Source organism: Gambusia affinis, linkage group LG05, assembly GCF_019740435.1.
Source record: "Gambusia affinis linkage group LG05, SWU_Gaff_1.0, whole genome shotgun sequence".
In the NCBI taxonomy this organism is placed as follows: domain Eukaryota; kingdom Metazoa; phylum Chordata; class Actinopteri; order Cyprinodontiformes; family Poeciliidae; genus Gambusia; species Gambusia affinis.
The window spans coordinates 18,665,542-18,688,640 of NC_057872.1; the positions used below are offsets into that span (position 1 = coordinate 18,665,542).

At 36.6% G+C, this 23,099-nt stretch overlaps 3 protein-coding genes across 4 annotated transcripts; all 3 read left to right on the forward strand.

The window, feature by feature from the left end:
• The first annotated feature begins 1,506 nt into the window (after window positions 1-1,506).
• On the forward strand, window positions 1,507-15,638 carry LOC122831004 (complement C1r subcomponent-like). The gene is made up of 10 exons (XM_044116886.1): window positions 1,507-2,949; window positions 3,288-3,450; window positions 4,152-4,335; window positions 4,424-4,564; window positions 5,453-5,587; window positions 7,011-7,085; window positions 7,172-7,380; window positions 7,463-7,680; window positions 7,777-8,125; window positions 15,079-15,638. Exons 1-10 carry the CDS (start codon window positions 2,903-2,905, stop codon window positions 15,094-15,096), a joined length of 1,539 nt encoding a protein of 512 aa, XP_043972821.1. The 5' UTR covers window positions 1,507-2,902; the 3' UTR covers window positions 15,097-15,638.
• Window positions 8,959-15,638, forward strand: LOC122831002 (complement C1r subcomponent-like). Its single transcript, XM_044116883.1, has 13 exons — window positions 8,959-9,093; window positions 9,439-9,652; window positions 11,245-11,428; window positions 11,513-11,653; window positions 12,355-12,560; window positions 12,671-12,818; window positions 12,908-13,026; window positions 13,109-13,187; window positions 13,290-13,424; window positions 13,964-14,038; window positions 14,125-14,333; window positions 14,416-14,633; window positions 14,730-15,638. Exons 1-13 carry the CDS (start codon window positions 9,047-9,049, stop codon window positions 15,094-15,096), a joined length of 2,142 nt encoding a protein of 713 aa, XP_043972818.1. The 5' UTR covers window positions 8,959-9,046; the 3' UTR covers window positions 15,097-15,638.
• Window positions 15,639-16,569: 931 nt separating this feature from the next.
• tapbpl (TAP binding protein like) lies at window positions 16,570-22,971 on the forward strand. Of its 2 annotated transcripts, none has more exons than XM_044116891.1 (8): window positions 16,570-16,898; window positions 18,033-18,245; window positions 18,334-18,603; window positions 18,703-18,903; window positions 19,791-19,958; window positions 20,063-20,163; window positions 21,276-21,501; window positions 21,879-22,971. In XM_044116891.1, exons 1-8 carry the CDS (start codon window positions 16,853-16,855, stop codon window positions 21,944-21,946), a joined length of 1,293 nt encoding a protein of 430 aa, XP_043972826.1. In that variant the 5' UTR covers window positions 16,570-16,852; the 3' UTR covers window positions 21,947-22,971. The 2 variants fall into 2 exon arrangements, with proteins under 2 accessions (XP_043972826.1, XP_043972825.1); XM_044116890.1 differs by having other exon boundaries at window positions 16,601-16,766.
• Window positions 22,972-23,099: the final 128 nt, after the last annotated feature.

Sequence of the window (23,099 nt, forward strand, 5' to 3'; positions counted from 1 at the left end):
TTTCAATGAAAATGTGTTGTTTAGTATTAGAAAACTGTTCAGGATGTATGTGATAAGGCAAGGATTCAAATCTTTGGAAAAGCTGAATGCAGTAGACCAGAATTAGGTTTGTGAAGATAATCTTTCCTTAAACTAAATTACTTGATTTGGCCGGGAGGCACTCCGAATTTCACAGGTATCTGTGAAGTCTTGTTGTATGCTTTTATTTGCCCAAATGGCCTTAGAGCCCAGGAGACCAGGATGCAGCTGCTTGCTCCATTGTTCTTCCAGAGAGCAAATGGCCTTTGATCTCTGGCGTGAAATTAGGGGAAGTTCTAAGTTTTATTGGCGTCCAAGGTAGCGTCTGATTGGTCATACAGAGCTACACCTCAATTGAATACATTAAAAGTTAGGAAACACCTTCATTATAAAAGTTCGTGCACAGTAATAATAAATCAGATTGCTGGTCATATTCTGCCTTTTTTTCGGCAACAGCTTTCTCCAAAGACATGTCTTTGCTTTTTCTTTCTCTGTCTTTGTTTTTATTCTTTGTCTGTCTCGGAATGAGTCTGTATCTTGGCTGCTTTGCAGCTGTTGTTACTTCATTGTGGTTTCCTATGAGATTAAACGCTGTAACTCTGTGACGTCATCACGCATGTTGGTCCTGATTGGCACACACTCCTCGCTGGAAGGACCCGGGAAAATAGGAAGAAAAGAGAGCCAAGCTTTTTCCAAATTAAGCTAAATTAGTAACTTTCTTCCTTTGACAGTATGTTTTTATGTCCAAAAAGAATTACCGTCATTCGAACTACTTAACACTACACAATTTCATACACAAATTTCCAAACACAATACTTTTTAAAATTAGTTAAAAACTTACACATGCAAGCTGCGCTGCGGTGTGGATACGTCTATCACCTGGGTCTGTTAATTTCTGGAGTTTTAATGGTGAATAATTCGCTATCTTCTAGAAAGCACAAAATATATAGATAATGATTACTATAATTACGAAACACAATAAAAACTTTAGTTTATTATTCAAATAATAGCATAAAATACCTACTTCGTTGAGTGTCCCGTAGCACAGAAGAAAATGTCTGAAACTTCCTCTTCAACAGCGTCAATGAGCTGCTATTGGATAGGGCTGCCTTCAGGAACAATAGGAAATTACAGTTTTCCTGGCAAATCTTTGCCGATCTCATAAGTATTATATTTTAAAATGACCATTTCCAGTGGGGTTGCAAGGGCTCTGTTGGGGGTGGTAAAATGCCACCCCTGCCACCCTGTGGAGAGCAGTCTATCCTTTCAGCTACAGGTAGCCAATGGAGGGACTTTAAAACTGGTGTTATGTGCTCTATTTTTCTGGTTTTAGTTAGTCCTATATTTTCCCTGAAGTAAAAAAAGAAAAGAAAAATTTCTGATATTTTTATTCTCAAACCCTCTTTATAATTAACAAAATTGTGGAGAAAAAAGAGATCCTCTGTGTCAAAACATCTTGTACGTCTGAATCTTTGGAGGTTCGCACGCCAAAGCTTAAATCTTATTGTGAGTTCACTTTTGTTTATTTGGGGGCTTGGTTGAACCTCCAGTAGTTCTAAGACCGGTTTGGATCCCAGCGGAGCTTTTTACTGTGTGCAGTTCTGGCAATGCGATTCTGTGTGCTGAGAGCTTTTATTTAGCAAATACTAAACCGGCTGCTCTCGGTTACATCTTCCGCGCCAACATGCAAAAGAATGATTTTTTTTTTTATGAACTTTATTTAAATGAAATTAGTATACATCAAAACAGCATAATGAACTATACAACATTCAAGCAATACAACCAAGGGTGATTAGATAAGAACATGCAAAGACGTACATATCGAGATTGTCCTTTGAGCCTTTAAATTTGTAGAGTCTGTTATTGATTTGATATATAGAACCATATCTTTAATGAAAAAAGAAAAACAAGGTGTTTTATTAGCAAATTTGCATTTATGAATATAAAGTTTAGCAAAGAGTATTAGTAAGTTTATCATAAAGAAATGATTAGCAACCTTTCTATGAAATCTATAGAAACAAAATAAAACATTTTCCCAGCATAAAGAAAAATTCTTTAAAATATGGTAAATAATAAACCTGCTAAATTCAGACCAAAACCTTTGTATAATAGGGCAGAGCCAAAAAAGATGTCACAGTTTCTGGATGGCCCTAAAAGAAAGTGCAATTAGTGTTTACGTCGCTTTTATATTTTATCATATAGTGTTTAGCAGGGTAAATTTTAGGGAGAATTTTAAATGAAACTACCTTCACCTTGTTTATAATTAAATATTTATGGGGGATCATCCAAACAGTTTTCCAGTGAATACCTGGGATATAACGGCTCCAATAAAGTGTTATGGCTGGACGAGAAACAGTAAGTTCTTGGAACAACCTGCGTATTCTCTCATTGCTTTTCCTAAACTCCATTGAAAAACAGCTTTTTCCCACAGATGATTCGGTTAGAACAGGGATAAAAGGTGGAACAGACAGAGTATAATTAGTGTTTTTAAACAACATTAAGGTGCCCAAAGGTACAGCATTAAAAAACTTTATGTTTACTAGCGTATTGTCGTGATATACAAACTTGTTCATTGACGGGGCTATGCTAAAAATTATAAACACCCCCATCTAGTGGTAGAATTAATTATGACAGCTGATGAATGAGCCAAACATGCCTCCATTAATGGAATAGAAAAACATAATATAAAATAGCATGAAACTTGACATTTTTGAATTATATCACAGTCATATTGTTCACAAAATACCATATTTACAATACTTTTCCTTTGCTGTTCAAAGCCAAACATGTACTGGATTTTTGCCAAGATAAACACGCCATCTTTCTGGAATTAATGTTTCACTTGTCTCTACATGTGTTAGTAGACAACTAGATTGATTCAGACATGGACATATTCAATGCCAGGATTGGTTGGACATCTTTCATCATATGGTGAGTTTAGAGGATTTTAAAAAATAAATTATGACAGAATTAAACAGCTTTTAACATGAATCCCGCCCCACTCCCCTGTAATTATAAAAGTCTCTAAATGTTAAAGCAATTACTTTGAATCTTTTATTCTACTTTAAATAATTTCTGATTCTGCAGAAGGCATACTGTGTTTGGCAGATAGTTGATTCATTGTCACCGATGTACTTAGGTGTAAAATGTGTCTACTATGGTTTAACTGATTCTCACTGTGTTTGCTCTGTTCTGTTTGAATCGACTTTGGACCAGAGGCTCAGATCATCAAACTCTGATAAACAGATCGAACTCTTGTTTGTCTCCAGGTTTCTGCATCTGTTGGTGTGTGAGTGTGTCCCACTGCCGGACTCAGGGCAGTGTCCTCAGCTCCATCCCGTCAACCTGCAGAAGCAGTGGGAGATCAGCGTCCCGGACGGCTTTCAGATCAACCTGACCTTCACACATGTGGACAACAAATCCTCAATTACTGTCAGAGCTATATTAAACTATGAGATGGAGGGCAAATTAATCGTGACAAATCAATTACTGAAATAATCGTCAACTAATTTAGAAATCCAATAATTGTTAACTGGAGTATACAGAATCAAGAAAAGGACATTTGCTCAAAGAACAAGACTAAGAACAGTAACTAAGCCAAAAATGAAAAGAAATATGTACATTTCTCATTTAAGATAAAAAAACCCCTTCTTTGTCTGTACATATTTCCTACCACTCAAACGGTAGCTTCAGCATCACCCAGTTCAAATTCTGCACAAAAAATCTCCTATTAAGCACTTTTAACTATTAAATTATTAATCGATTAATAGAAAAAAAAATATGTCCACAGATACACTGTATGATGTGTCAAGCAGAAAGGACTGAGCTTTTCACACGTTGATTTTAGAAGTATTTACATGCATCCCTTAGTGCTAATGATCAAGCATACACTAAAGGAATTCTGCTATTGCATTTTAATCAATAAAATGTTCAGTTTTTTAAATTTAAAAATAAATTGAATGACGTTTGTTTCAATTGTTAAAGTATTTCTAATATTGCATAAAAAAGGCTTAAATTGTTAATTGAAAAATCTGCAGAATATGCATTGATAACACAATCCCCACTTTATTACTTTTTATTAAAAGCACTATGCGTAGTATTTCCTCAACATATTTAAGATATTATCTTTGCAGGTCCTATATGATGAAAAAGTGCTTGGAAAGTTTTGTGGCAATGAGAACTCTGCTGATGGACATCACCCCGGCCACCAGCCCATTTTGTCTCCAGGCAGCAGACTCACCCTGATATTCCAGTCCGATGACTACAACCCGGACCGAAAACAGAATGTGGGATTTTCTGCTCAGTACCAAGCAATAGGTGTGCTTTGGTAATTTTCTCACGTGATAAATAATATATCTTTAATTTTGAATATATAACTATTCTATGGATAATTTCATTTCGCCAGACATTGATGAATGCTCAGCACCAGAACCTGAGGATGGATCAGGTCCACTCTGCTCTCAGATCTGCCTCAACACTCTTGGGTCATACCGCTGTGCTTGTCACCATGGCTACAAGCTACGCTCAGACCAACGCACCTGCATGTGTAAGTTTGGTGAATGGAGAGGGAGATTTTCAGGTGTATCAAAAATCTGTTTCTCAACACCGTGATGAACCTTAATTTGGAAGGAACAGTTTGCTGGAGATAAATACATAATTAATTGATGTTAAATCTGTTTCTCAAAGCAACATTTAAACTATTTCCTTTCTGACTTAAAGCTGTGACCCAACATTTGACAGAAACACCAAAAAGCATAACTTAAATCTACCTTTCCACAGAAATACATTAATGAACATCTTAAATAATTTTAAGGAATATAGACTGATATACTACAATATATCAGTATCATACTACATACTATATCACAATATATCAGTCTATATTGTAATTTTTTCACTTTTTGTGTAACGTGATAGATCAACACAAGTAAATAAAAAATTAGGAATCCTTTTCAAAACATTTTATGAAATACAATAAAAAAGTGCATTTTCCTACTTTGTAGAATCATCTTTTGTTGATATTAATTAACAATATCAATGTTCTTGTTTGCAAAATGGCTCAAGATCAGAGAGGTTATATGAGGAACATCTTAACATCAGTTTTACATTTTACAGAGGATTAATAATGGGACTTTCAGTGGGTCTGGGATTTGACTTAACCCATGTAATTCAAGAATATGCTTTAAACTAAACCTGTCAAGTTTGCTGTTTGTGTGAGATTTTTTACTGAAAACAATAATCTCTTGAATTTCTGAATGTATTAACTTTTTTTAAACTGTAAGATGGATAAGTGTCACAGTACGATCAAACGACAGTTTAACAAAACTCTGAATTGCATGAATTCTTTTCCTCACTGACTGAGAAAAGATTTGAACCTTCGAAAAAACCAATTGATGCTGACAAAATATTGAATCTATTTTTTTCTCTACCACAGTAATTGACTGTGGAGAACCTGAGCCGCTGCTGAATGGAGGAGTAACATTGCTGTCTGGCTTCCAGAACCAATATCTTTCTGTTGTTCAGTATCATTGCAATGAACCATTTTATTCACCATATGGTGGCAATAATGGTAAGATTTTACAATATAATGATAAAGTATATTCTATTCAGATGCTTTCTATAGAAGCTTTCATAAGCTTTAAGCTTTGAGATCCAGATTAACTGTTTTTGTTTTCATCGATATATTCTCCTCAAGAGGTAGCTCAGTTTTTATAATATAGAGTTTAATATGGTATTTCTTTATTATGTTTTGGGGTGGGCTGCACAGTGGTACAGTTGGTAGAGCCGTTGCCTTGCAGCAAGAAGGTCCTGGGTTCGATTCCCGGCCCGGGGTCTTTCTGTATGGAGTTTGCATGTTCTCCCTGTGCATGGTGGGTTCTCTCCGGGTCCTCCGGCTTCCTCCCACAGTCCAAAAACATGACTGTCAGGTTAATTGGTCTCTCTAAATTCTCCCTAGGTGTGAGTGTGTGTGTGAGTGGTTGTTTGTCCTGTATGTCTCTGTGTTGCCCTGTGACAGACTAGCGACCTGTCCAGGGTGAACCCCGCCTCTCGCCCGGAACATTAGCTGGAGATACACACCTGCAACCCTCCCGACCCCATTAGGGAAGAAGGGTGTAGAAAATGGATGGATGGATGTTTTGTGGTTTTGCATAAATTTGGAATCAGAAAGGACAATTATAGCATCTCCTGGTGCTGGTTCAGTTTGTTTATATTTATGTGAGACATTTTGCATGCATTTAGAGCAACATTCAGCCATACCAAAACAATCCAGTCATATTGTGTAACTTGGAAGACATTAAGAGAAACACTAAGAGAAAACTACATTTTCTCTTAGCTATGGGTGACTTTTGTCACCACTGTAGAATGTACAGGGGCTGAAGAAGGTACTATGCCAGGGAGATTTTAAAGAACGAGAGTACAACGTGTAATAGATCTCGTAATTGAAGCCAAAAGCATTTTTCAATTAAAATAAATTAATGAACTGTAACTGCACATACATGTTAACTTTTTAATTCTGACATTATTACAACTTAGTAAAGTTATAAAAAAGGCAAAACCTTAAAACATTTTCCCAAGCTTCTTGTTCACAGCTGCATTGGCTGTATTTGTGGATAAGAAGAAAACAACTGAGATCTGACGAAAAAATATGTCCAAGATGGATCCACCAACTGGACTTGATTAGTGCGTTTGCAACTGGATGTATTTAATAAAACCTACTTCCTATACAGGAATCTGTTAAATGGTCAAAGCAGAACAGATGCAGAGATTGGTGGATATTGCCTTGCTTTGTGAATTTCCTCCAGAGAGTGAACAAAATAAAGGTGTGAGGCATGCTGTTCAGTAAGGTTGAAGACATTAGATGATGTACAAAATTAGTAACTTCTTGATGAATATTTTGCAAACCGTAACTGATAATACTTAGGTATTTGATTTTAGCACCTAAGATAAAAACACCACTTTTGTAAAAAAATCATATTTTGTTTTATTCTTAGTTTCTCTCACCTGTGAAGCAGATGGACAGTGGAGAACCAACCATGATGTTATTTTAAGACCAGCATGCCTACCAGGTATCACCTTTGGTCTCTTAGAATATTAGAGCACATCTAGATAGCTCTGTGTTTTCTCTATAACTACAAACTTGTATCTTATACAGTTTGTGGTCGACCAACAAAACAAATTGAAAATCCCTTTCAGAGGATTATTGGAGGAAATGAAGCTGCAGAGCATACCATCCCATGGCAAGCTTTAATAAATGTAGGTGACAGCAGGGGAGGAGGTATGATCATAGCAGATCGCTGGATCTTGACTGCAGCTCACGTGGTTGTGACTAATGGACAAGTACAAACTCCTGAGGCTTTATCTGTAAGTAATACTCGGTAATCTTCTGTGTTTGTCCACTGACATGTTTTTTTGAATAACTTTTATTCTTTTATGTCTTTTGTAGATTTACCTTGGCGTTACAGATGTTCACCAAATTATAGAAACTCCTTCCCTGAATGCAACTGCAGTCCATGTTCACCCTGAATATAATAATCCAGACAATTTGAACTTTGACCACGACATTGCATTGATAAAGATTAAAGACTCGGTCACATTCCAAGCAGCAATAATGCCACTGTGTCTGCCATCACAGGGTGACACATATGACACGGGAATGATGGGGTAAAGAAACAGTAGGCTTTAAAAATAATTTCATTAATATCAAATCTCTTTTACATATCTGATGTTTTGTTCTGTAAACCTTTCATTTTTTTACAGGCTGGTATCCGGCTTTGGCATTGCAGGCAAGGGCTATCGGCAGCGTTTTCTACCAAATAAGCTGAAGTATGTACATATTCCAGTGGTGGAACAGGAAAGATGTAGTAATTCTTTGAAGGGAATACGTAATAGCCGGACACCAAACCTGACAGACAACATGTTCTGTGCTGGAACTCCTGAAGGCTGGAAGGACTCTTGCCAAGGTGATGATGGGAGTGGCTTCACTCTGCAATCTGAAAATGGACGATTCTGGGCTGCTGGGATTGTCAGCTGGGGGGTCAAATGTGGACAGAAAGGAACATACGGATTTTATACCAAAGTGGCAAATTATGTAGACTGGATTAACAAGATCATGCAGGAAAACATTGAAGATTAAATACAATAACAACTTAAGCTGAAACAAAAACAAAAACTATAAGCCGATTAAACAACTTTTAAATACAAAGTTGCTCAAAAGCCAATTAAAAATGAGCTCTTACTGTGCAATAAATCATAAATAGAAAGATAGCTATTTAATTTTGTTGTTGTTAGGTTTAGCTGCACTTGATTTTGTTCAAAACCTTGTTCATTCAATTTGAATAAAGTGGTTTAAACGTCTTTATGTGTCTTTTTTACACAATGCAAAAAATTTCCTCATCCACTTAAACAATCAAATATTGTAATGCCCTCATATTGTTGTTTATGGGTTTCTTCTAAAATGATTGTAGAAATGTTGCCTTGCAGCAAGAAGGCCCAAGCTTGGGCTCTTTCTGCATGAAATATTTATGTACTATGTGTCCTTATTCAAGGTATTCTCCCACAGCTGGAAAACAAAACTTTTGATTTAAGCATTTATTAATATGGTGTTATGACATAAAACCAAACATTTACTAACTTGTTCATTGAAAGGGCAGTGCTGGAAAAAAAATCCATACCTCCCTCTGGTGGAGGAATTATTTATGACAGCTAATGAATGAGCCAAAGATTAATAAATTACAGTGAAAAAAATAGCAAAACATAATCTAAAATAGCACAATTTATAAAATATGACAATGCCCTATCCAATTCTAATCACATTTTTTTATTTATTTATTTATTTTTTTTACAAAATGCTATCTTTACCCCTTTGCTGTTAAAAAACAAACATACTTGATTTTTGCCAAGTCAAACATGGCTTATTCCTGGCATTAACGCAGTGGGTTGCTTAATACTTGAAACAGGAGCCATTATGACATTAATGTTTCACTTGTATCTCAGACTTGTGCTGGTACACAGCTAGAAAAATTCAGGCATGGATATATTCAATCTCCGGATTAGTTGGACATCTTTCATCATATGGTGAGTTTAAAGGATTTTTTAAAATGAAAAATCAATTGTGATTGAATTAAACTGTTTTTGTCAGAATTTTTTGTTTTGATTTTAAACGTCTCTAAATATGAATGCAAACACCTGATCGTTTTAGTCTACTTCAAAGTATTTATGACTCATGTTTGAAAGCCTTTTCGTAACAGGTAGATGGTTGACTCATTGTCATAGATATTCTCAGCTATAAAATGTATCGTCTGATTTAGTTGATTCTGTCACTGTGTTTGCTCTTTTCTGTTTGAATCGACTTTGGACCAGTGGCTCAAACCATCAAAGTCTGACTAAACAGATGGACCTCTTGTTTGTGCACGTCTCCAGGTTTCTGCATGTGTTGGTGTGTGAGTGTGTCCCACTGCCAGACTCAGACTCTCAGATGTACGGGGAGATCCATTCCCCCCAGTACCCTCTGCCCTATCCCCCCAACCTGCAGAAGCAGTGGGAGATCACCGTGCCGGAGGGCTTCCAGATCAGCCTGACCTTCACACATCTGGACATTGAGGGCTCTGCAGGCTGCTACTACGATTCCATCACAGTCAGAGCAATATAATACTTTCAGATGCACCCACTGCATAATTGCTCACATTTTGTAAAATATTTAACATTATAAGGAACACATAGGATTGGGCCTAACAGTCTTTTTTCCTGTAAGAGATTAGTTTTATAAACTAATGTATGCCAAAGTCGGGGTTATCAAACTATTTTCTGAGTTGGGATTCCAATGTGATTGTAGAAATAGAATTTCTGATTTGCAAACTCTTTGTTATTTATCTTTAATGAGTTTTTTAACGTTTTTTTTTTTCTCAATAATTTTTTTCTCAGTGGTGGCTGGTGAAAAGAATTCTTGGTGGGACTGATGTACCAATAGATTTCCCTTTGTAGTCCAGTATAAGTACTATGAAGGACTACATTCAATTGATAAAGTGAAAAGCTTAAAACCCTACCCTAACCCTAATGGTATAAAAATGACTACAAGTCCAGGATAATATAACACTTATCTTCTCGCAAAAATAACACATTAAATTAGCTGCAAGTAAAAAGTCTGTTTTATAACATGCATAATATATAGTATTTAATTATTAAGAGTCAACAGCTAACTAAATCAGACTCAAAACTGTGAAAAATGCCAGACTAATGTATGATCACCTAGTAGTATAATGCTAAAGAAATAACAGGCTAAATTTTATTAAAACTGTGAAGGGTCAACTAATAACATCAACCTGCAGAGGCCTTCCTACCTAGAATAACTAGGTAGGTACGAGTTAGCAAACAAGATTTCACCTTCTCAATGTACAACAACACATCAGAACGGCCATCTTACCAAGCAAACATCATGATATCAAACAAAGTGTAGCAATATGACAGAAGCAGAAAGTCAAAAAAGGCACAGCATCATAGCAATGAAAAAGAAATCATAGATATCTAGAACAGCATTAGCATTATGCTAGCCAGCAACCTCAACTGATTATCAGCAAAGAATAAAAGACGGCAGTTGATGAACAAAACAGCAAAATAGCAGAGCAACATAGCTAAACCTAATGAAACACACAGAGGAGTAGAAGTTGTAGCTTACCGGCCAGCTGGAAAAATCCTCCATATTTTCAGTCACGGTGTAGAATTCGCGGTCATCGTTGCCATTATCAACTTTATCACCATGGCGACCTAGAACTTTATGGAATCTACTATGACAGGGACATTTGAGACCCCCAAAGACATTAAATTCAGCGATGTTGATTGGCCAAATGTTTTTTTATTTTTTATTTTCGCTTAGCAACCGCACACGATTGGCTATTTAGCTTCACTGTTAGGAATCTATCAGCAGCGCCCTGAAGAGAACTGGGGAAAATTAATTGTTTAGTGAGAATAGGCTGGTGAAAATGTTGTATAAATAATTAAGACTATATATATAGAGACTAATACAATTAATAAATGTTCATAGTGGTTCACATCACCACTGCTGTGAGCCACTTATTTCTAATCAGAATTCAGGCTATTCTGAAAACGAATATGAAATCAACTAAACATACAACTGCTTCTATGTACCTTTACAAGACCCCACTTGATTTCTTTTAAATAAAGTTTTATGGGTAGCATTTCCTCATCATATTTAAGATATCATCTTTGCAGGTCCTATATGATGAAAAGGTGCTTGGAAAGTTTTGTGGCAATGAGAACTCTGCTGATGGACATCACCCCGGCCACCAGCCCATTTTGTCTCCAGGCAGCAGACTCACCCTGATATTCCAGTCCGATGACTACAACCCGGACCGAAAACAGAATGTGGGATTTTCTGCTCAGTACCAAGCAATAGGTGTGCTTTGGTAATTTTCTCACGTGATAAATAATATATCTTTAACAATATATAACTATTCTATGGATAATTTCATTTCGCCAGACATTGATGAATGCTCAGCACCAGAACCTGAGGATGGATCAGGTCCACTCTGCTCTCAGATCTGCCTCAACACTCTTGGGTCATATCTCTGTGCTTGTCACCATGGCTACGAGCTACGCTCAGACCAACGCACCTGCATGTGTAAGTTTGGTTAATGCAGAGAATAGAGTATTTGCTCATGAAGGGTAAATCTAAAACCAGTTTTTCAATACTCTGATGCCTCTTGTGTTGAAATAAAAAGTTTGCAAGAGACAAATGCATAATCAATTAATGTTGTATCACTTTCTTAAAGTAATGGAAGAACTTTTAACGTTTCCCTTTTGACTTCAAGCTATGAGCCAATGTTACAGAGTAACGTTAAAAAGAATAATTTAAAATACCTTTCCACACAAATTTTACATATAAAAAGATTTTGTGGAAAGGGTTACACACAAATTTGTAACCATAACCCAAACCAGCATTGCCCTATAGGGTCATTAGGGTGCTCTATAGGGCACTCTATAGGGCGCCCTACTGACTCCATAGGGTGCATTCAGCCTCCCTATGGAGTCAATTTCTTTTTTCCCAAGGATTGTATTTAGTTGTATATCTTACTCTACATTAATTGCTGAAGAAAAGCATCCCACTTCATAATGCTGCTCCCTGCATGTTTCGTTGTGAGGATGGTGTGTTGAATGTGTTAATTTTCCATCACACTGCAGTTTTATCATGGGCCACAAAGTTCACGTTTCCATGTGTTGTGTAGGTGTCTTGAAACTATGAAATCAAATGAATCTTATGTAACACTTTCCTTCCACATTGCGGTTATGCTCAAACCTTTTGTTGACTTTTCTTGTGTCTAGTATCTTGTGGCGGCGGTGTATTTGATGAGCTAGAAGGACACTTGATGAGTCCAGGTTATCCGAACCCCTCACCAGATGCTTTGTCCTGTCAGTATATCATTTCTGTGGAGTCCGGCTTCACTGTCTCGCTTAACTTCTCTGACAAATTTCACGTTGAGAGTGTGGACACAGAGGAAGGCCCAAACTGTCTCCATCACTGGTTGGAGGTAACATGAATCAGCTTTAACCAGCTGTAGTAAAATTAATAGAGGTAAACAAAACTCCAAGATGTAAATATTTTCTCAGTTAACAAATGTTGAGCATTTCTTTCTATAAGGTGATTATCCCAGGCAGAAATCCCACGAAGCTGTGTGGGGGAAAAAGCCCAGGATTAATAAACACAAACTCAAACACTGTGAAGCTGGACTACAATATTGATAATCAGGGACAAAGCAATGGATGGAGCCTGGACTACAGCACACACAGTGAGGGGGGGAAAGGAAATTAGAAAATTAAGAGCGTGTGAAGGTGGAACATGCAGCTGATCACACATTTTTGTTCCTCGTGTGTTTAGGAGTCACGTGTCCAGTTCCTGGTGGAGTCGCTAAAGGAAGGGTCACCCCTTCCTTATCTGAGTACTTCTACAGAGATTATATTTTTGTGCGCTGTGATCAAGGATACAAACTAATGATGGTAAGTTGAAGCACTTTTTTTAAATTAAATTTTAAACACCACAATGTTTCAATGTACTGTGTGTCACATCTTTCTTGGTCAGAATGGTGCGGAGATAATGGGTTTCTCTACCATGTGCCAAAGCAACGGAGAGTGGCATCTCCCACTGCCTGAATGCCACAGTGCGTTAGCTTCATGTATCATTTCCAACAATGAACGTGTGAATAATCACGACAAATGTTTTACTGACAAATGTTGAATCTCTTTTTTTTTCTCTGCCACAGTAATTGACTGTGGAGAACCTGATCCCCTGCTGAATGGAGGAGTTAACTTCCTGTCTGGCTTCCAGAACCAATATCTTTCTGTTGTTCAGTATCACTGCAATGAACCATTTTATTCACCATACGGTGGCAATAATGGTAAGATTTTACTGTACAGTTTTAACTTACTGATTTAGATGCTTCAAATAAGCTGCCATAGCTGGTAAAATGGTAAATAGCCTGTGCTTGTTATAACCTTTTATGAACCACAAGGCACTTCACACCACATTCAGTAATTCACGCGTAATGGTGGTAAAATAGATTGTTGACACAGCAGACAAAAGCGAGACTGCCATGCACCAGGTCCTCTGAAAGACATTTTGGATGCATTTAGGCCAAAGCCAACTTATATTTATAAATAGTTATGTAAATTAAAACCAGAATCTTTCAGGATTTTGAAAGACCAGAGCTATATTTGCAGGTTGGAAGAAGGAAAAATGCCACATGCATTTTGCCACAAAAGAAAAAAATAAAACAACAACAAAGTAGCTGGATTTTAGTTTTTTTCAGTAATGGGTGAGGGTTGTTACAGAGGGAGAAACAGAGTGGACTCCATGAAATTAGCAACTTTCAGATGCAAACAGTAACTAATAATTATCAGCATTTATAACAATTACATAAAATTGTATTCTTTTTAGTTTCTCTCACCTGTGAAGCCGATAGACAATGGAGAACCAACCATGATGTTATTTTAAGACCAGCATGCCTACCAGGTATCACTTTTGGTCTCTTAGAATATTAGAGCACATCTAGATAGCTCTGTGTTTTCTCTATAACTACAAACTTGTATCTTATACAGTTTGTGGTCAACCAACAAAACAAATTGAAAATCACCCTGGGAGGATTATTGGAGGAAATGAAGCTGCAGAGCATACCATCCCATGGCAAGCTTTAATAAATGTAGGTGACAGCAGGGGAGGAGGTATGATCATAGCAGATCGCTGGATCTTGACTGCAGCTCACGTGGTGGTGACTAATGGACAAGTACAAACTCCTGAGGCTTTATCTGTAAGTAATACTCGGTAATCTTCTGTGTTTGTCCACTGACATGTTTTTTTGAATAACTTTTATTCTTTTATGTCTTTTGTAGATTTACCTTGGAGTTACAGATGTTCACCAAATTATAGAAACTCCTTCCCTGAATGCAACTGCAGTCCATGTTCACCCTGAATATAATAATCCAGACAATTTGAACTTTGACCACGACATTGCATTGATAAAACTTAAAGACTCGGTCACATTCCAAGCAGCAATAATGCCACTGTGTCTGCCATCACAGGGTGACACATATGACACGGGAATGATGGGGTAAAGAAACAGTAGGCTTTAAAAATAATTTCATTAATATCAAATCTCTTTCACATAACTGATCTTTTGTTCTGTAAACCTTTCATTTTTTTACAGGCTGGTATCCGGCTTTGGCATTACAGACAAGGGCAATCAGCAGCGTTTTCTAACAAATAAGCTGAAGTATGTACATATTCCAGTGGTGGAACAGGAAAGATGCAGTAATTCTTTGAAGAGAATCCGTAATAGCCGGACACCAAAACTGACAGACAACATGTTCTGTGCTGGAACTCCTGAAGGCGGGAAGGACTCTTGCCAAGGTGACAGTGGGAGTGGCTTCACTCTGCAATCTGAAAATGGACGATTCTGGGCTGCTGGGATTGTCAGCTGGGGGGTCAAATGTGGACAGAAAGGAACATACGGATTTTATACCAAAGTGGCAAATTATGTAGACTGGATTAACAAGATCATGCAGGAAAATTGAAAGCATTCAAGCATTGAAGCTTCATTGAAGCATTGAAGCCCAATAACAACTTGAGCTATATATACAGAGAAAAATGAATCTGTGGTGAAATAAATTTAAGACAACTGAATCTGTGAATTCAACCATAAAAATTCAAGTCAGTATCTTAACACAAATATATGTAGTGTTAAGGTAAAAAATGTTTGTTCAAGATAAAATTGTTTTCAGAAAATAAATAGCTTAAGTACTAAGAGCCTGTCTTTTTAAATTCATCACACAACAAAAAACAATCTTGTTATCTTTACTGTGTTCAAAACACCAAATAATACCTGTAAGCCATCAGAGTTCCCAAGCACCAACGGATCAGTAGTGATTTGAAGTATACTGATAAAAATATTCTGTTCTATCTACTTAAAAAATGAAGTTAAATAAAATTTTTGATCAGGATATCCCCAGATGTTACTCTGGTGATATCTGCTGTAGCAAATCTGTAAACCAAAGTGAAAATTTTGAACATTTGTACAACTGATTTCTGTGTTGAAAAATAAAATATGCACTGATGACGCCATGTTTTATTATTTTTTTTTATGTATGTAGGTTAACAAAAGTAATGCTGTTGGTGATGTAGGCAGAAAAGGTAAAATTGAAGAGAATAACATTTCAGCTAAACAACATTGTTTATCATGGCAAAGTCTATACCAAATACCTTATTTGCATATAACTTATAATGTCAAGATGTGTTTGCTATTTAGTTTAACTACAGTTAAACAAAAATGATCACGTTATTGTAGGTTTGCAATATTTAAATCGCACAATATATGACTTCTTTTGTTTTTATATAACTTTGTATTTGTATGGCTCTTTATCAAGCTACAGATAACTGTAGCTGTCAGAAGAAGAGCTGACAAGATGAAATATAAGCAATAGTGCTGCAGCTTCTGCACAATAAATGTTAAATGACTATGTTGAAAATCAATAAGCTGAAGAAGCTGACAAGTAACCAATTTTTACAGCTTTAAGACGTTTATGCTGTGTAAAGTTGAAAATCTCACATCCCAGTGAATCATTTGCACCTTTTAGTTTTGATTAAATGTTACTGATTGATTTAATAAACTGAACTTGGAGATTGACAATCAGGTCATACAATGCTGGAGCCAGTGGTTTGTTCAGATAAATGATTAGATATTATCACATTCGCCAATAGTCTTTCAATTCAGGGGTAGGAAGGGCAATGGGGAGTTGTGAAAAAAAAAATGAAATAATTGAGAAACACTGCTGTAAGTTAAAGTATGTATGTAAATAAACTAAATATAAAATATACACACACTCACAGAGGTCCGTCCTCTAGCTCCACCTTGGGGGCGCCACTGAGTTTATGTAAAGATCGTTTGGTCTTCATAGGTTTAGTTCTTTCTACTGACACTGTTACCATAGTAACCCATGACTCGAATTGCAGTAGTTTCTGATTGGTCGAGCCTCTAAGGCTTCTTTCCCTTTTAGTGATATGTTTTCGCACTCTGCGCATGCTCAAGTTAGATCATCTAAACGCACATCCACTCCTACCGAAAGTCTTTATTTCTATTTTTGTTTTATTACCGGTAATAATATCTCGTTAATGAATATCACAAATGGGGCGAAGAGGGAGTCAGAAAGCTCTCTCGTGTTCAAAGAAGGGCCCATCGTTATGACGCGTATGTAGCTTTTTGAAATCAAAAGTGAAAGTGCATTATTCTTTTATTTCAATTTTAATAAAACACGGACCGTCTGCTCCTTGAAGATGATTGAAGTAATATTTATCGGATGGTTTTTGACGTTCGTTAATGGTAAGACATATTCGTATTCAAACAGATGATCGTAAGTAGCAAAAAAAAAAAAACGTTTTCCTGAGTCTGCTCTCAGGTTTTCTTCTCTTCAGTAGCATTTTATTGGGCATCCCTAACTTTAAAACGGTGTTATTTTTATTTAAATGTGTTATAAGAAACTAATTTGTTTATTTTTCCAGAATTAAACAATATTCATTACTCGCTGCAAAGAGCTCGATCATAACAAAAATTATGTTAAAAGAATTAGAATATGCATACTAAACAGAACAAGGTTGTTGACACACTGATCAGGGAGTAAGACAGGTGAAGATCTTCTTTGCATCTGTTAGTGGGTGGAATATATTTGACATCAAATTAAGATTTTATCCTCAAGGTTGATGCATTGAAAGCAGAAAAAATTTTCAAACAGAAGGATTTTGAGGAGGATCAGATTGTCTGTAAGTTAGTCGAGCAAACTGCAGCTCTTGTTGGATTGTTTCCAGTCTGCAAACGTTAAAAGAGTGGATAAATATATAAATATGGAGCACAAAAGTGGTCCAGAAGTGGAATTTGGAGGCTGTTTAACAATATATTATCAGGTAAACACTTCAGGCAGATGGTCTGGGTGCTTGTTCGTCACTTACCTGGGGAACATTTTGCACCAGGACCCATTATGGGAAGAATGTGGGTGGCTGAGGCAGTGAGATGTTTTGGACAATCCGCTGCTGGAAAACTTTGGGTCCTGTTATCCACATCGACATGTGACTAAGCATCGTTGCAGATCGTTTACCTTTAAATGGACCAGTAGCAAGGTGCCATGCTGTGTCCCAAAGCTAAACTGGTTTAGAAAAATTTCTAAGGGAACAAAAAACGTTTGAGATGACCGAAAATTTCAATACGGTGAAACATCTTAGGTAAGTCCTGCGTTGAGCCCCCTCCTTGCAGCTTACGTAACCAGAAGGCTGACTGAATAGTGTATTTCTGCAGTTTAAACTGGGAGCACTGGGAGAGAAACTTGATATTTTCACAAATTATCTGTCATGATTGACATAGTGATAATTTTAACAAATATGTGAGGTTGCACTGAATAATACACTCCATGAAAACTGAAAAACTTATGAGCTTCAAAGTTGTTTTTTTATGATTGTCTTCCAGCTGATGGGGTTGCAGACGTCGTTCTTTCCTGCTCTCTGGTGGAGGAGGGAGTCGGAATGGGTGGAATGGGAGGCGGCTCTCTCTTCTCCCGAACTCCAGCCACTCTCGTCCTTCGAGACGTCCCAGTGGGACCCGATGAATCCCTTGACACACTGACTCCATTTGCCCCGCCCTCAGTCCCTGATCCAGACCTCATCCTGTTTGAGAACAAAGGTGTCCGTTTATTATCTACACATTTCAACCTCAGTCACTGTAAAACCAGCTCAGTTTGTGTTCAACGTTTCTTGTTCCTTCCTTCCAGTGTCATCGCCTGAGATCCCCAATGCAGGCATGTTGCTCCATGCAGACTGCAATGAGCAGGAGGTGATGTGTGAAATAAGTCGCTACACTCCTCGAGGACTTCAGGAAAGCTCTGATCCAGCATATTTCATGGTTTCCCTCAGCGTGGAGGGACTTGACTTCAGCACATCGCTCATTCTTCAAACATTACCAGTTGAAAAAGATCAGACAACCTTGACACAAAGCAAACTCAGGTTACCTCTCAGCCAGTCGGGAACTCTGCTGACTAAAGGTAAAATACAATGTTCAGGGCTGGAGGTAATAACAACAACAACCAAAAAAATCTTCTTCATAACATTTTCCCTGCTTCCTTTGCCTTTTTGTGTCACAGTAATATTCCTGGTGTTTTCCGACATAAATTCTGTATCTGCTCCTCTGAGAGGAGATGTTCTCCTCAACTGCGGCTTCAAGCAGGAGGAGACGCCGTTAGCACCAGACGTGGGCCTGGAATGGCGTCTGCAGCACAGAGGGAGAGGCAGGAAAGTTCTTGAAATGAAGACAAAACTAGACGACACAGAAGAGGCCACTGTAGGTGAGTGTTAACAAGAATAAACAGGCCCCATGAGGGATTTGTTTATAAAAACTTTATCAAAAATTGTATAAATAATAATAAGATAAGTTAATGTTGTGAAATATGGAGGATTCTACATTTATGAGATTTAAAAAAAAAAGTATTTTATAAAAATAATAATATCTCTTGAGTTTTGCACTTTTTTTGTTTTTATGCAAATGCTATTTAAAGAATTTATTAGATATATATAAGTGAACAGATGGTATATCTGTAACTCGCTGACAACTCACTGTGTTGTATTAACATGAAGTTTTATGCAACAGATTTTACAGTGAGTGTTGTAGAAATGAATTTATATCAAGAAGGCGTAGTTAATTGCATGTTGCCTAGCTGGTCTGTGCATTGAAATCAGTCCACTGCTTCTAGAAACATACTAGCATTCATAAATCTTAAAAGTTTTCTAATATGCATGCAGTTTTTAATGTGGTGAAGCAGCATATTTCATCTACCTGAATATTTATTACTATCACCTCACACAACTCTTCGCAAAAGCAAAAAATGTTAAAAGACTTCTAGAAACTTCTTTAGACTCACAGGATAATATTGAACTAATCTTAAAGCTTTTACTTTCAATAAAAATGCAAAATAACGCAAATAAATGAATATTGTATAAAGGTATAACAAATAAATTCTGAGTCTTATTGCAAACCAAAAAAAACCCAAAAACATTTCCAAATGACGCAGCAAAGGAAGGATCTGGGAGTTTTGAGGACAGATGTGTTACTCAGAGTTACAATAAAAAATTTATTTCCACCTAAATCTCCAGATCCAAGTTTGTCCTTTTACCGTTGACAGGAAAAGTTTGAATAAAGTTGTAAATTTTTTTGACAATGATTTTCTGTGCTCAGTTCACGGTGAGAGGAATGGCTCCAGTGTGGACGCTGCTCTGCTCCTCAGTGAGGGAAACGTCTCCATGAGTCTGACTCGGCTGAAGGTCGTCGATGAAGGAACCTACATCTGCACCGTCAATCTCGGTCATTTCCACGCCCAGCAGGTCATTCAGCTCCGTATCATCCGTAAGTTTTTCCTCTATTCTGATCTTACTGTTATTTTAAGCATCCATAAAAGTCAATCTTTTGATTATTTTATAACTTCTCCCTCTTGTTGGTTTTCTTCCCAGAACCGCCGCAGGTTTCTCTGTCGGAGGAGAAGCTGGTTCTGAAAAATTCTCCACAAACACTGAGCTGTCATTGTGCTAAATACTATCCATTAGATGCACAGGTCAGTAGCTCTGTTTTTAGATGTAATTATTAAATTTGCTTACTTAGCACCGTTTGAAAAAACCTGGAGTTTCCTTTTATCAGAGAGATAATAATTAAAGGTAAATAAAAGCTCAATTTTAATTTTCCTTTTGCTGTTCAAAGATTTATTGTTGTTGCGTTGTCTCATCAAGTAACTCAGATAGATGTAAAACATGACACACCAAAGCTGCTATTTTTTCCCCAGCTCAAAACAATAGAAAAATCTCACAAATAAATCCCTAATTATTGGGCAAAACTCCCGCACAGAGATGAAGCTACAACTTAATTTAACCTTTCACCTGCTATGCCAGCGTCAGGCAAAACAGTGTGACCAAACAAAGAAAAACAAACAAGGCTCCACATTGAAATCTGCGGACAAATTATTTTAAGTGTGCAGCATTTTTACTTCAGGGAAAATAGAAGTTATGAATATATTACTTGCATTTTTTTAAAAAATGAACAAATATTTCTTAATTTGATCCAGAGAATAAATGTAAACATTTTACAATATTTTTATTTTAAAGCTTGTTGCTAATTAGTTGATAATAATTAGTTGTGTTTTGACAGACTACCTCAATTAGAGACTTGGATTGAAGTATGGCGCCCCCTTGTGTTCCTCATCATGAATTTACCCATAAAACATTATAGAACGTTTGTGGATAAAAAAACAAATCCTCACACTTTCAGTGAAACCAAACAGTTTTATTTCACTTCAAAATAAATATTTAACTGTTTTGTCCCAAAAAGTTGCTTCCTTAAAAAGTTTGTCATATAAACTGACTTGGCAGATTGATGATGATGATGATGATGATTGAATATGATGATATTGAAGAATAAAAACCCTTCATTATCTTCCAAAAGATCTTTTTTTTTAAATATCTTGATTTTTCTTGACCACAAGCAGTTTTATGTTTAATAAATTGAGAAAAAAAATATTTAGTTTCAAGTGCACAACTAGTAAAAATACACAATCCTCTTCATCTAGTAATTTGTTGCATTTTGTTCTTCAAAGAACACCAAGTGAGCCAATAAAAAAGATCGGTTGCCTGATTTCAGGTCATAATTTTCTGCTCTTTATTCTTTGCCTTTCAGATGGAGTGGTTCTTCCTTCCTCCAACGGAAACGGAGCCAAAACTCTTTCCGAACCAGGGCTCTCTGAGCAGTCATCGGCAGCACGGGGACGGGACGTTTACCCTGTCCTCTCATGTTACCATTCTCCCAAGTTTTTCTCCAGGAACCAAGATCACCTGCAGGGTGACCCACCCAGCTCTGGACGATCCGCTCTACATCAGTATAGTCGCCGAACCTGCCCAACCAGGTATGTTTCTTTGTCAAATAATAAAAACGTTTGAACAAAATGTTGTGTGATTTCATTAACTTGTTAATCTAAGGATGAAATAATTTTTTTTTTTTTTTTAAAGTCAAACAGAAGCACAAAACAGATTTTTAATGTCAGATCTCTCCGACAGGCTGTTCAGATTGTTTTAGTGCAAGAAAAAACTCACAAACCTTCTTTCCAAGATTAAAACTTTACTTTTTTGTCACTTGATCATATTTCCAAAGAATTAAACTTTATATCTCAGTAAATTTCCACCTAATTCAATAACATTGATTAAAGCTTTTTTGTTTTTGCACAATTGTCTCCTGTCTTTAAAACAGTTCTTACTGTGTGTATTCTGTGTATTCTCTCTACAGATTCCTATTGGTGGGTTCTCGGGTTCCTCGTTGTCACTGTTCTCTTCTTCTATCAGGTCATGAAATAAGTGACTCTCTGGTCGTCTTAACTTGAAGCTGAGCCTTGAATTATTTTTTTTTCTTCTGTAAGGGTAAACATTTTCAGGTCTTATAGCTGTTGTCTGCTGAATTTGAAATATTTTATTTGTGGGAAACATTCATTTATAGTGATTTTCATACAGTTGCTGTATGAATTTTATTGTTTTCTTTCTTGTCATGATGCACCAAGCAACCTTGGATCTTGAATTTTTTAATGTTTTTTGCTGTCTTATACTGATAATCTCAGCAGGAAAACCACGTTTTCTCAGAGATGAACCACTGAAGTTTCATTATTTCTGCCTGACCAGAAGACCAATCTGAATCTCAAATAAAGTTTTGCAATCGGGACGAATAATCTGACCTTTCACGTCTCTCCAGTCCTGGGGTTAAATTTAAACTGCATACCTGTATAAATCCAACAACAACAGCAGTCTACAATAAGTCTCTTTGAAACGAGATGGTTTTTAATAGCGTTTATAGGCACATGAATGTATAACCTTTAAAATCTTGTATGTCTTTGAGGTTTCTTTTGGTTTTGTTTTTAAGCTCCATTGTGGCATTGCTCTATAAATTATTTATTCTTTTGACCAAAATAGACTTAAAGTAATTTTATTCAACCCAGAAGCATTTTTTTTTTGTATGAGGGTGTGAAACGGTAGCTTTATTTAAGGTCAGTCAGTCAGTAAACATTTAATTATGAAGCACAAAGTGCTAACAATATCGGGATTGACGCCACTTCATTTGAGTCTCAGAGGAGGTCGCTGTGGGAACAAAATACAATAATTAATTACAAGTAGGAGGAAGATGCGGTACAAACTGAGGAAATACTGGAGTTTTTTCATTTTCAACTTTTTTTGCACTTCAGGAGGAATTAATGGAGGAATTACGGTTCTTCCACTATGATGGTGTCGTTTTAAATGCTGCAGCTGTTCATTGTTTTTCTGTCTTTTTGTTTGTCCTACCATGACTTTTTTCCACTTTATTTTGTCTTTGAAATAAAACTTTTATGACTCAACATTAGTGAGGCTGTTTGTCCCTATCAAGAGCTTTTATATTAGCTTGTTTTACAACTTGAATTAAAAGTTGGGGTAGAGTTAAAATAATTTAATATGAGACAAAAAAAACTTCACTTGCTAATTTACT